The sequence below is a fragment of the Xenopus laevis genome, chromosome 9_10L, assembly GCF_017654675.1.
Source record: "Xenopus laevis strain J_2021 chromosome 9_10L, Xenopus_laevis_v10.1, whole genome shotgun sequence".
Classification (NCBI taxonomy): domain Eukaryota; kingdom Metazoa; phylum Chordata; class Amphibia; order Anura; family Pipidae; genus Xenopus; species Xenopus laevis.
The window spans coordinates 64,815,241-64,829,818 of record NC_054387.1 but is presented as its reverse complement, the minus strand read 5'-3'; the positions used below and the strand labels follow the sequence as shown (position 1 = coordinate 64,829,818).

Here is a 14,578-nt window from a genome sequence, read left to right as displayed (position 1 = left end):
TTTTAATCTGACCTTGATCAATGTGCCTAATCCACATTTTCACATATCTAGATTAGACATCAGCTATTGACTCAAGAGGCCCTAGAACCTCTAGTCCCCTGAAGATCTAATTAGCATTTATAATACATTTGTTGATGGCAAATTCACAGCTTGCAAATGGCTATAAAACAATATTATTTTAGAAATTTCTTTAGAAACCATCAGTTGCAGTTATAAGTATTAGTTATAGATGATCTTTACTACAAGCATGCTGCAGTGCACAACATTCTATTATTCTTTGTGATCCCAAGATGCTTCACAGTGTCCAGCATTGTATCTGTATTCTTTATGGCAGGTGTACTATAAGAAAAGCAAACAAAAGCTTGAAACATAATTTAAGACCAGACTACTCAAATCCAGTTGTATTGGTAAACAACATGAGTATTATTCTAAAGTGGCACAACTGGCATTGTTGTTTACAGATTTTAGGATATATGTGTATAGGATATATGTGTACTGTGCATTTATTAGTATTATTGAAAATGTTTAATGCATTGGATCCACAGAATACATTAATTAAAAATAGATACAGCACAGTTCATACTCCTTTGAACTTACAATGCATTGGCAACACTCTTGGCTCTCTTATTCTGAGCTGTTATTAGAGCTCAAGATTAACTTCAAGTATGCACCCCATGAACTATTGAATTATAGAACAAGTTAGTTATAACTACCTTTTAAGTAACTGTGTCTGTGCATGTGGGACTAAAAAAATTAAATAATGTGATTGATGAGCTAGACCTAAAGTAAATAATGGGAAGTCAGACAGGGATCAATTATAAGATTGCTGTGTCCTCAAAAGCTATGTCCTTACTTAAACTGCTCTGGGTTTGCGGGGATTGGAAGAGAGAGGAAAAATTGATAAGTGATATTGAACAATATAGGCATAATGCATCATTCATACTTCATTCAGACTAGCTAAGAAGACAGTTTATTTTTTTGCCTAAAACAAGAATGATGGATCAATATACTACCCCCAAACTGATGGCAAAGGGCAAAAAAGCAGAAGCAAGAAAGTTTTCTATTTTTTCTCCAACAGTAGAGAGAAAAATGGACCCCAATCTCAGGAGTACGAATTTGTCACAAAGGTTTCTGTATACACACCACACAATAATCTAAAGATAGTAATAAACACAGTAAATCTAGTAGAATTTAATTAAAGACAACTTGACATTTAGGGGCAGATTTATCGAGGGTTGAATTTCGAATTGAAAAAACTTCAAAATTCAAAAAGACCAACCGAAATGAAGTAGAATCAAAGGAATAGTGCATTCGATCGAATTCGATTTAAAGTTTTTCCCAAAAGTCCACCAATTGACTCCAAATAGTATTTAGGGGGTCCCCCATAGGTTAAACCATCAATTGGACAGGTTTTAGATGGCGAATGGTCGAAGTCAAATTTTTAAAGGGCCAGTACAAGATAAATTTCAAAATTTTCTATTTTTTTTCAAATTCAAATCAAATTTGGACTATTCCCTAGTCAAAGTATACAAAAAATAGCTCAAAATTAGATTTTTTTTTTTCATTTGAAAATTCACATCATCCTTTGATAAATCTTAGATTTATTCTTGAAAATGTTTCACCACTCATCTGAGTGGCTTCTTCAGTTAACTGAAATAGTAGGGTATTCCCCAGCATTTAAACCCTTTATGGTAGTAAAGGCGCAGACATCTAATAACAATGATTCCATTGTACTCCAGTAAGGTGTTGGCTAAAACTCACACACGTGTGAAAGTGTCGTCTAGTCACAATGGTATCATGATTTTCATTAATGATGGGATGTCTGTGACTTTACTACCTTCAAGAGTTTAGATGCTGGGGAATTCCCTACCATTCCCTACCACTTCAGTTGAACTGAAGAAGCCACTCAGATGAGTGGTAACACATTTTCAAGAAAAGCTCTAAATGTCCAGTTGCCTTTTAATTAATTCTACTCAATACCGTATATCATGACCTGGACAAATGAGAATCTTCATAAACCTAAACTCCCACATAATAGAAGAGATTAGCAGGTCATTGCCAACAAGGAATGTAACAGAGAATAATTTATACAACATAGTAAATGCCAATCATCAAGCACACATTCATCCATTATTCATATTATGATTTAGTACCTTCTCAACATGGTATAATTTTTAGTGTAGAATGTATCTTGGTTAATTGGTGCTTACCACAGTCTTCTATTGCTTAACTGTTATACTTCAAGTTGGTAGGCTGCCTTATAAAACCTTCCCACAAATACATTCTATTTATTCCTTTATAACTTTCACCCATTGCTAAATGTGCTTCTAAAAATCAGGGATCAAATTAATAAAGGCAATTTAATAAATATAGTGTCCTAAAATTTAAATTTAAAAGTAAATAAAATTAAAACCATTGTTATCAACATACATGCAAAAGTATAAATTATACTCTGGACTTAGCATAATTGGTTCACATGTGTTAGAACATATATTTTTGCATGCCAAACAGTCACATGGATGATCACATGACAGTGACATCGCTACAGACTAACATTCACCCTGGCATAATTGGAAAGGAAAGGAACTTCTCTAACAAGGTAGGGCAACGAATATCATATTGCAGAGTTTAAAAATGCCTTAGCTGCAATGTAATTTTGCCTTCCCATAGACTTCAATTCATTTTGAAAAAAAATCTACTTGACTTAGCACTACTAGCCAGCTCTTGCAAGATTGCTTGGATTGCCCACAAAACAATAATTTTACTACCCTTATTTTATAATGAATATCTACTATAGCTGTTACAGCAGGGTGATTTAATAAAGCTTTTTCTAAAAACAAATCTAAAGTCTGTTAAAGTTGCTAATCTATGTATTTATTTCAGTTGTTTAATTACACTTATTGCATTACTTAGAGGATGGTTGCACTGTCTTGAGAAAGGTTGGTTGTTTTTTTTCTGAAGCTTACAAAGAAAAAACAAATGAAAAAATGAGTCAAATAAATGAATAAATGAGTCAAATCATTACAATCTTATCAATACTGTTAGGAAAAGTTTCACAATATTAGGAAAAACTGTGAAAAAATCTTAAACAATGCCCTGTTTATTGCAAGCTTCCACCAGTGGTCGTTTGATATCTCAATGTAAGAGTCGGTAAAAAAGGGAATTATGTGTAATTCCATCATTTTGGGGCAAATTTATCAAAGGTCAAAGTGAAAATTCGAATGAAAAAAATGTTAATTTGAAGCTAATTTTTGTGTACTTTGACTAGGGAATAGTCCAAATTCAATTAGAATTTTAAAAAATGTTGAAAATTCGAAGTTCGAAAATTATCGTGTACTGTCCCTTTAAAAATTTGGAGTCAATTGGTGGATTTTGAAAAATCAAAGTTTCTTTTTGGAAAAACTTTGAATTGCATATGATCGCATGCACTATTACTTCGATTTGTACGATTTGAATTTGATCGAAAATGGAACTATTCGGCCAAAAAAAACTTCCATTTTTTAAGTCGAACTTCAGAGTTTTTAAATTCAAAATTCGACCCTTGATAAATCTGCCCCCTATATGTGTTGTACAATAAATGCTAAACAAACACAGAAAGGTATTAAGGGGAATATTGGCTGTAATTCCAAAACATAATAAATGTTCAAATGGAATAATCACAAATTAGAAACAAATTTATTTTGCATAAGTGATTGTCTAAACACCTATCTTCCCCCACTTATAAATCCCAGTTAATAAGCTGATGTGACATTATGACAGAAAAAATGGATTTACTTTTGTAAATTACAACAGAAGATGAGATGAAATCTCCAGATCAATTTCTTTGCGTGTGAGTTTGGTTTAGAACGGCATGCATACAAAGCAGCAAGGAGCTGTGTACAGTGATGGATTGTCTCTTGGGAATCTATAGTAGATATTTGTACAACATACGTAAATATTAACATTGCTTGTTTATCTGAACTAACAGTTTGCAAATAGTGTAGCCTGAGAGAAAGAAAAAAATATGCTGGCTGTCATGCTGCTTAAAAAATGATTGCCCAAGGCCGACCTGTCACGGAGACAGTGTTTACACAGTCAGTTGCTTCTTTACATGTGATCAGATTAAAATATTTACTTGGGAAGCAGATCAGCTTTCGGAATTAAGGGTCTTGAGTACAATTATATTCATCATATCATATTTTCTTTCCCATAACAGTTGCAGCAATGGAAAAATTGCCTCTAGCTGTCAACTGTGTGATGGCTACTGCTATAATGGTGGGACTTGTCAGCTGGACCTAGAGACCAACATACCTGCCTGCATGTGAGTATCTGTGTGCCAATGTAGATCATAGAAAATAACGGAGTTTTCTCTTGTGCATGCTCAGTCTTTTAGGTTAAATATTGTTGGATTCATTGAATAGATAATATCATTACTGGCACATGCTTAGAATGAATACATAAGTATACATCATTAAAAACACACTTTTAACAAATAAAGGCTGAAATGGTTCTGGAGCTCTGGTACTGAAATCTTTTTTTTAAATCTTTTTTCTATACAATGTACTAAATTGATAATCATTTCTTTGGTTACTAATAACTATTTAAGTTCTCTTAAATTTTACCCAAGGCACTAGGTCATATATTGACTATTGTTTAATGCTCCCTGTGTAATGCATTTGAGTTTATTGCAATGCATAACAAACAGGGCAAATAATGTTAATTAGGAACTTACATATTACATATTAAAAAGGTGGTTACCAATGAGGTAAAAATATGTTGCATGCATTGTTTTTCTCGAAAAATCAGGAAAACATGTTTCCCCCCCCCCCCACTAGATAGAATTCTGAGTGCATCCCTGAAGAGGAATGGTTTTAGCTGGCTTTACTTTTATAGTAGTACATGCAATTTGATTGGATGTAGTCAATGTTTAGCTAGATTGTGATTATAACATGAAAACTCAGATGAGAACTAATTAAAATTAGGTAGAATCCAGAATAGTGATGTAGTTCCCTTTTTATTTAATTGCATGTGTATTACTGTTTATATTATGGTCCTCTCTGATTTTTACCCCCACTCTTTCATTCAAATTTCTGATTTTTGGGTAGTCACAATACAATCTTTGTTGGGTATTCAGACCTTAGGCTAGATGATGATACATATAATTACTCTGCATATCAATCAGGATCCCAATGAGCCCTCTATACACTGTGGTCCCTCAGCAGCTATTGGATGTGGTCCTCTATCATTACACCCCTGCTCAAAAGGGAAAACTGGCATTTTATATTAAAAGCAATCCTTCATAAACACTGGGCAAATTTGCCCATAGGCAGTAATCCATAACAACTAATCAGTGATTGTTTTTTTCAGTCCCAATATGTTTAAAATCGCTATTTTACCATTTTTAAGGTGAAATTATCTGTCTGTGGCAAAGTATCATTATTGTGTTATTTGTCTTCAGATCTGTATTTAAAGGGGATGTCAAATTATTTGAAAACGTTTTATATGTTATAGATTGGACCATTAGAAGCAAACTTTCAAATGGCTTTTTAATTTATTTTGCATGGTAATGTATTAGCATTCCTATTCTGCCTTTTATTGCTATCTGGTTTTTGGTGGTCACAGACCCCAGTAACAGACTAACTGTTAGGGTTCAGATTTCTTGTTAGAAAAAGCTTACCATTTTTTCTGTCCCTCTTTTAATGGTAGTCCATTCTGATTTTAATACTGATATTATGATTTTTTTGCTAGGATAATAAAACCTTAACAACCAGATAGCAGTTAAAATTCTAAGCCTAAGAATTGTATACCAAATATGTAAATATTGAAAAAGCCATCAAAATAAAAAATGAAGACCAATTGCAAATAGTCTTTGAATAATGTTGTCTACAGCATACCAAAAGTTAATTTGAATGTGGACTAGCCCTTCAACTAGTGGTATATTCAGAAATACTATATTAAAATGTTTTATCGTTTTGATGCAATACAATCAAACTAGCCAGGGCAGATCATTCATTGCAGTTGTATTTTACTGAAATTCTGCAGATGCTCTTTGGGGTTTAAAAGTCAGCGCTGTGACCAGAAAGTCAACCCTTGTGATTACTACTGTCAGAATGAGGGACTTTGCACTATAACTGCGTTTAATGAACCCCAATGCAAGTAGGTTTACCTTCCACCTGACGCTGCACATTGATATCACATTTGTTCATCATCCATTGACGTATGTTTTAATCCATGAACATCCCCACAACTGTTACATATTTCTAACTCCAGATTAGTTTAAAGGAAGAACCAATACATGAATGCTGTATTGTTATTAGTATAGCATATTAGAATTGGTTACCATTGCAAAGTATATAAACAAACATTTTGTCCGAGATAAAAGAAACCCTGGGCAATTACCAGCACACAAAGTGCAAAAAACATAGTGGATTGCCCATATGTTGCAGTAACATGCAATGTTATTTAAGCATTGCCATAAGTTAAATAGAACTGTATGTAGTTATATCTATGTGAGTTATATAGCGCTACTTGTATAGAGCTCACAGAAACGAATAGGAAATTGAGCACTACAATTTGCAGTGGAGGGGCCTGTTCTCTCTCAGATTATAGAAAGAGAAATTTTTGATATCTAGCTATCAGCATACTTGACTATACAATGGCTGTGGGTTGATTTTGCTTGGTGATATAACTGTAATTCATACGTCTAAAAATACCATAGTGCAAATTCCATTTTATGGAATATTTAAAGTATTTGTCCTCATCATAAAATAAAGCTATTCAAATGACTGGCCTATTATGCTGCCAGAAAATGTAGACTTTTAAAAAAAAAAAACATGTGCTTTTTATCAACAAAGGGCACATTGCACATTGGTTCTGCAAATATTCAGTTAATGTTTCAAAGAAAATCCCTTTCTATATACTTGTATATTTACTGCAAAAGCAAGATAAAAAGAATGTATGTGTCTCCACTATTCAGTAGCTATGGATAGATATATGCTTTTTGTATCAGTGGAAAGTCAAGCATCCAATTATTATTTTTATGTGCATAGTAATGTTATTTAAAGCTGACAGTACAAACAGAGATGTTGTACTTTACTTCTGTGGCCTTTCAGCTTGCAACATTACCTCTCATTATAATACATTAGCTATATAGACTAGTGATGGGCGAATTTATGCGCCAGGCGCGAATTCGCGGCGAATTTGCGCGTTTCGCCGCCAGCGAATAAATTCGCGAATCGCCCGCGAAAATTCGCGTCAAAAAATTCGCCGGCGTCAAATTTTTTTTTCGAAAAACGGACGCCGGCGCAAAAAACGGGCGCCGGCGTCGGAAAAACGGGCGCCGGCGTCAAAAACGGGCGCCGGCGTCAAAAACGGGCGCCGGCGTCAAAAACGAGACGCCGGCGCCGTTTCGCGAATTTTTCGCCGTTTCGCGAATTTAGCGCGAAATTCGTGAATTTTTCGGCGAAGCGAAACGGCGCAAATTCGCCCATCACTAATATAGACATATGCTCCTAGTGAAACTTTTAGAAACAGGGCATAAGAACATGGCAGGCCTCATTTCAAACAGAGGGTGAACTGCTGTGTGTGTCAAAACACCATAGGGAAAGACACCATAGGAAAAGGCATTGATCCTTGCTTTTCACATATTAATTGTGACTTAGGAGTAGTGTGCAGCCCCCTAGGAACAAAAGAGTCCTGTGCTTTAAATATACCTATTATTAAGGCAAGCCTTGCATCATTTCAAAGTCTTGTTTGTGCACCAGAATGGGGGACCTGATGTCCATCCCCATGCACTGGTTATACAATAACACTGGTTACACAATTAAATGGTAAACACAGTGGGGGAATGTAGTGAGAGCAGTGACATCTAGTAAGTGCTGAATGGAAAGTGAAAGTAATTGCCTGCTCCATCTCTATGCCTAAGGCATAGAGGAGGAGCAGGCAATATTTGATTGACAGCTGAGATTTTGAAATGAATGCTTTAATAAAAAAATAATTTGGATTTCATGTTTAATTTGAAAGGGACTTTTCTTATACAGCTTTTTATGTCTGGGTGACAGGTTCGCTTTAAATCCATTGTTCTCTTTGTGTTTGCATGCCAATTTTGTATTTGTTCTCAAATAGGTTATGTATAAAAGAAAGTCAGTAATTATAATTATGGAGAAGGACCTTGCTTGTAATTTACAAAGAGAAGCAAGGAGCATGATTTTGTTGATGCATTGTACCTGGTCAGTGGTGGGTATGAAATTTTGCAGTGGTCACAATGGTGGGTGCTGTGTAGATGAAAATATATCAATTAAATATTCCCTGTATAAAATTGCATAAGCATGGTATTCAGATAAGATGCAATTTCTGCATTTAACTTGACCTGTAAAAATGACAAGCCAGGGTGGTCCACACAATGGGATGGGATTATCTAAATCATTAACAAGCTATGCAAGGAACAAATACCAAACAAACCATGTGTTCTTTTGATATAAACTGCTTTGTTAATGATTTCCAAAGGACATGATTATATTGCATCATCACTATAAATATTAGTTTGCAAGACCCTATGGTTATCCAATTCAACTAAACCTATAGTTAAAATATTCATTGATTGATGGTTAAATAAAAAAGTCTTTATTAATGTATCTACAGCACTGGGTGGACATGGGCCACCATTCTCTGCAACAGAATAACTGGTTTGGCTTGATTCATCTGTACCCTCTGAATACCACTATGAAAATAATTCCAGTCATTCAATGCACAGTATTAACAACTAGCCTATATGTTCTAAACTAGTAACCAGACTATTTGCATGTCTGTTTATTTCATGTACATATTGATGAAAAAAAATTGAGAAAATATTCTGTCCCTACTGCATCCATACATTCTTGTTCACACTAAACTTATAATTATAACATCTCAATAGCATTACCATAATCTATTTCAACCTGCTTTGTTTTAAAATATTTCTATTTGTGGTCAGAAAAGTTATCAATTTGCATTTTTTAAAATGCGGTATTGGAGTTGTTTTTGCAAAATTGAGTTTTTAATAAATAAACGCACATTTGAGTTTTGCGAGGTTTCATGTTTTTTTGATGGAAAAAGATTCAGAAATTCAAATTTTGAAGCAATAGAAATCAGTGTGTACATCCCCTATTAAAGAATGGATAAAGCAAATGAGTACAATTCTGAGAATGGAGGAGTCATCAACAGCACATAATGAGACATATGAGTAAGACATAGCCACCTGAGTTTATTTCAAATCATATAAATACAAACAAGCTTTCACACCTTTGTCCCTTGTAGAAAACCAGATGGAGTAGTAGCAGTATAACATTTTATATAATTGATAATAGATGTGGTTTTACCTCTCATACAAAATGAAGCAATTTATGTACTGACTGTATTATTATAAAATAACAACTAGAAATGTCTCTATCATGGCATTATGGCCATGTTTTTTGATCTTTATTCATGTCTTCTTTATTTACTTTCCCTCCTTTTCTTCCTTTTTTCTATTTCCACTTCTCAGTCTGTGAAATTGAATAATTGCTGTAAAGAAAAAAAGGATCTATTAAAAAATGTTTTTATGAGTTGAACATTTATTTGATAACTGTAGTTCTCAATCAAGATAAAGTTTTGTTTCCTGACGCTAAAACATATTTCTTGCAGAAGGGAAAGCATCTAGATAGATGTTTATACTGAGATCCAGCATTTGATACAATACAGATGGAGTTGATTTAATGGTGTTCTCTGGTGCTGTTAAACAGAACATTTTAAAGCATACTATCATACTTTGGCTTTTTATTTGTGTTCAGTAACCATGCAAACATATTAAAACTTACCTGCACATTTTTACATTGATATTGCCAATCAGTTATGTAAAAAGTCAGTCAACCATTTATTCCTGTTAATTGTCACCGTTATTTTACATTGTTTCTGGTAGATGTCACTCTAAGAAAAAATAGGTAAAAATGTTACACCATTTTTATGACGTTTTTCACACTGCAAAGCCTGCCAATGTTTGGTGTATTATCAAGCTGTTTTTTTACATAGCATAGTAAATACGTCTCTTAATATGAGGTAGAAAATTATTTTCTAAGATAATTTGCAGTTAGGCTTCATGACTTTTTTCTTAATTTAGCTTTTTGTTCAGCAGAATTTTGATAGGGTCCAATTTATCATAGCAACCAGGTTGTGTTTGAATGAGAGACTAAATATAAATAATAAAAAGCAACAAACACAATGCAATTGCAGCCACACAAATGGGGGCCAGTGATCTCCATTTGAAAGCTGGATAGAGGCAAAAGAGAAAGGCAAAATTAAAAATAACCATAGAAAATAAAAAAAATGAACAGTTGAAAAATAAAATATTAATTAAATGACATTCTTGAACGTGCTAAAAGATTAGTTATAGGTAAACTACCACTTAAAGTACAAGATGTTACTCTTAAATGATGTATCCTAATTCTGTAGACAAGTTGCCTGCTCTACCATAAGTGTTCTTTTTGAACTATTTTCTTATGTCTGTATAGACTATATATGTTAGTAGTGCAGCACTACTACCAGTTATTAATAGAATACAAAAATATTTTTTAATATAAAGTGTGTACACATTTATTTCACACACAAAAAAGCAAATGTTATAAAAATTGATTTACTTTTTATAGCTTAATTTTAATTCAGAATTTTGCAAGGGTCTATGCTATAATTTATGATAGTATTACAAGCACAAAGAAGTAATGAAGTATGGCTATTTTCTCTTCTTCCTCCAACTATACTGTAGGTTTTAAACGGGTGTAGGTCTAAAGTCCAGCTACTCTTCAACAGATTTCCTGTAGGTTACAATATTCTGGCTTTGATCATCCATAAGGTGATCAAGGGGGAAGATATTGCAAAGCCTGAGTCAGATAACACCTGGCTGTATTCAAAGAAATCATAAGTGGAGTGACATACTCCCCCTGGGGATGATGGCAACAGCTGTAAGGTTCAGAAGGAAATCTTAAAGATATCCACAAAAGGGAATTAGCTTTCCCAAGAAGCAAAAAGAGACTGGCAATGCTATTGTTATATATCTAAAAAAAAACAAAATGATTCATTAGTTGTTCAAATTTATTTGAGCTCAACAAATCTTAAAGAAGAATGCATATACAATGTGACATAGGGATATGTTTAATACATTTTCCTCAACATGTGTTGTGTCTTTTTGTTTTTTATATGACGGTTCTTTTGGTGTCATCTTATTAATGTATTTATTTTATAAGATTTGTAAGTTAACAGCTGGCAGCCATTAATTTTACCATCTAATTGGATCTTTTTTTTAGATGTTCAGCCAACTGGTCAGGAAAGCAGTGTGAGAGGCCAGCTCCCAAGAGCAGCAAGTCTGACAATGCTAGTACAAGTAAGTGGTTATAATTAGCATAACAAGTGGTTGAAATGTATTACTAAACCTTTGACTTGAACAGTTACCTTTTAATCTGAATTGTACAGGAAAATAGAAGCATTTCTAAAATAATAAGTAATACAAAAATAGAACATCTACTTAAAATAATTTTACTTGTTATAAGGTGTGATACCTAGTGATGGGCGAATTTATTCGGCAGGCACAAATTTCCTGTGAATTTGCGCAATTCGCCACCAGCAAATAAATTTGCGCAACCGCCCAAAAATTTGCCAGCAAAAATTCGGCAGCGTCAAAAAAATGGACACTGGCGTCCATTTTTGCCAAAATTCCGCCAGTGTCCTTTTTTTTGACGCTGCCAAATTTTCGCTGGCAAATTTTCGCGCCGGTTACGCAAATTTATTCACCGTCGTCAAAAACAAGACGCTGGCGCTAATTTATCACCATTTTCGCGAATTTCGCTGGAATGATATTAAACTTTTATAAGGCCATATTAACCTTTTTTTTCAGGATTCACTACATATTTTATAGGTCTACTGTATATGTCCAAAGTTCAGTATTCCCAAATCATTAATATAAGGCCTCTTGGCCATTCCTATAATCTTTTACACTATTGACTTCTGACAGCAACCCTGTAGAGTAATGATGACATTATATCCATCATATACTATGTACAAGATAGGGAGAAAAGTGCAAAACATTTGTAGCAGAGGTGGCGTAAATTACTGCTTCAATCTGCCCACTGTTCAGATGTAAGTGATAGTTATATATTTGCATAGACATCTGATATGCTCTTATAAATACACAGGCAACAGGTATACAGATATGGTTGTACCATGGAGATAATCATCCTCAGGTCATGTATAGAATACATATGATACAACCAATACAGCATTGCCAGTGATAGTATGTTACATACCATTGTGCTTCCAAGTTAGTTTTAGGGGCCGATTCACTAACTTCGAGTGAAGGATTCGAAGTAAAAAAACTTCCCCATAGGCTTTCCTACGTTTTTTTGATCGAAGGATATTCCTTCGATCGTTGGATTAAAATCCTTCGAATCGAACGATTCGAAGGATTTAATCGTTCGATCGAAGGAATAATCCTTGGATTGTTTGACCGTACTATCTGCGCTAAATCCTTCGACTTCGATATTCGAAGTCGAAGGATTTTAATTCCCAGTCAGATATCGAGGGTTAATTAACCCTCGATATTCGACCCTTGGTGAATCGGCCCCACATGTAAAGTGTAGGTTATGCTGTTTTATTGTGTATGTGTCTGTTTATATAATTATTTATATAACACTACTTGAATACTCCGGAAATAATGAATACTGACATGATGCAAAGATACAATTACATTTAATATTATGTACAAAGTATTGGAAGACAAATTAAAGTTCATGCCCCAAAGAACTTACAATCTAAGTGGCTGGATAACTTAAACACAGAAATCATAGAGTGATGCAATGCACAATGGTTGAGGCATAGACTTATAAGGGTGGAATATAATTGTATGCCAGTAGTGTTTTAGTTTATTTTTGAGGAATCTGAGGTAAAATTCTATACAAAAAAAATTAAGGGATGGAAGTTCAGTGAAGTATTTTATTTATGTGACCTCTATTCACTAAGTTTGTAACAATGGTTTGTGATTTTCCTGCCACTGTATTTATTTTTTTATTTTTTCTGACAGGAAGCATTGCAATTATTGTGCCACTGGTTTTATTAGTGACCCTCATGACTACTTTAGTCATTGGACTTCTACTTTGTAAACGAAGAAGAAGGTATGTATGGTTGATAAAATGCATGCTCACTAACCAGATATGAAAGGGGTCATGAGCCCCAGGGACTCCATAACTTGCTAATGATGCACAAGCTACAGGGTTGTCCAGTGGAGACCTACATACTTACCAAAATACACCCCTGGATGCACTCAACACTGCATTAAGAGTGAGGTGCAACTTTTGCCCTATTGGAATGGGAAATATTTTCTATCTTTGATAATATTTTATTTGTCCTTTAAGTATTATTTAATGTGTTTTATTATGGTATTATAATTTTAGAAGGAATATGTTTGGGATGGTCAAACCTTTTACATGCTTTAAAATATACTGTATATTGAACTTACACAGTGCATTTGCAATAAGCATCCCACATGCAGAAGCTATTAAGAAAATAACTGACACATTAATTAATCATTTAATAATTAAGGCATTATGATTTAATCAAAACACTAGTTTGCTTAAAACCTGTGGCTCATTGCTAGTTATTAACTGGTAGGGCCCACATTATGATGTAGGGATAAAATCTACTATAGAGATCCATTCATTGTAATTCCATAAAACAAATTAAAGGTCAATGCAAGACAACACTTTGTTATCTGCTCTCATTGCATATGTATATGTGTCATTTAAGATATTGAAGATAAATTATTTCCTTTTAATATTTAAAGGGCAAAAACAATACGAAGGCAGCCTATAATAAATGGAGGAATGAATGTAGAAATTGGGAATCCATCTTATAATATGTATGAGGCTGACCATGGTCACAATGATGGAAGTTTGTTAGATCCAAACTTTATTATTGAATTAGATAAGGTAAGCACTTATAAGACAGATATTGAATTATGGCACGCTAATGTTTCTACAAATGTCAATGTAAAGCTTTGTAAATAATTACAATTGTTTTCTGTTTTGGCAATTTTTTTTTTAACAAGGTTTTTAGATATTTTAGTTATGAAAAAACATCTATCACTTTGGGCTATATATGAGTGTTACTCAACCATGCTCTATGCTCTTGTATCATTCTGTGCAAACAATTTAGTTAGCCCTTCAAAACATTATTAAGGGTTAATGCATGCTGGGAGCTGTAGATCAGAAACATCAGGGATGGGTTTCAAAGCTACGCTATTCCATAAAGCTTTTCTGCATCTTTCCTAAGGCAGCCAGTCCTGAGTAATTTGTTATTAAATTTGGGATGCCACTGGGGTGTTCAGTGGGCAAATATATTCTGTATTTAATTCCATAGCTACTGAAGTGTAATGACAGAAACAATTGTAACTTTCAGATGGTAGTTAAATTTGTGTGTTAAAAATACATTTCTGTGTACCTTTTTTCTTACACTACACTTGTCCTCTATATTGTAAATGAGTACTGAAAATGTTAATGTTAAACATATTATAGTCATGCATACTCAATCAATATATGCAAAC

The 14,578-nt window shown here is 33.8% G+C and overlaps 1 protein-coding gene across 1 annotated transcript in view; it reads left to right on the top strand.

Moving 5' to 3' along the window:
- Nucleotides 1-14,578, top strand: part of LOC108701836 (low-density lipoprotein receptor-related protein 1B) — a 676,036-nt gene that overhangs the window by 659,122 nt on the left and 2,336 nt on the right. The window contains exons 86-89 of the mRNA XM_041576281.1: nt 4,196-4,300; nt 11,292-11,368; nt 13,061-13,151; nt 13,820-13,964. Of these exons, the coding sequence (XP_041432215.1) occupies nt 4,196-4,300; nt 11,292-11,368; nt 13,061-13,151; nt 13,820-13,964 (418 nt within the window). The remainder of the gene's footprint in view (nt 1-4,195; nt 4,301-11,291; nt 11,369-13,060; nt 13,152-13,819; nt 13,965-14,578) is intronic.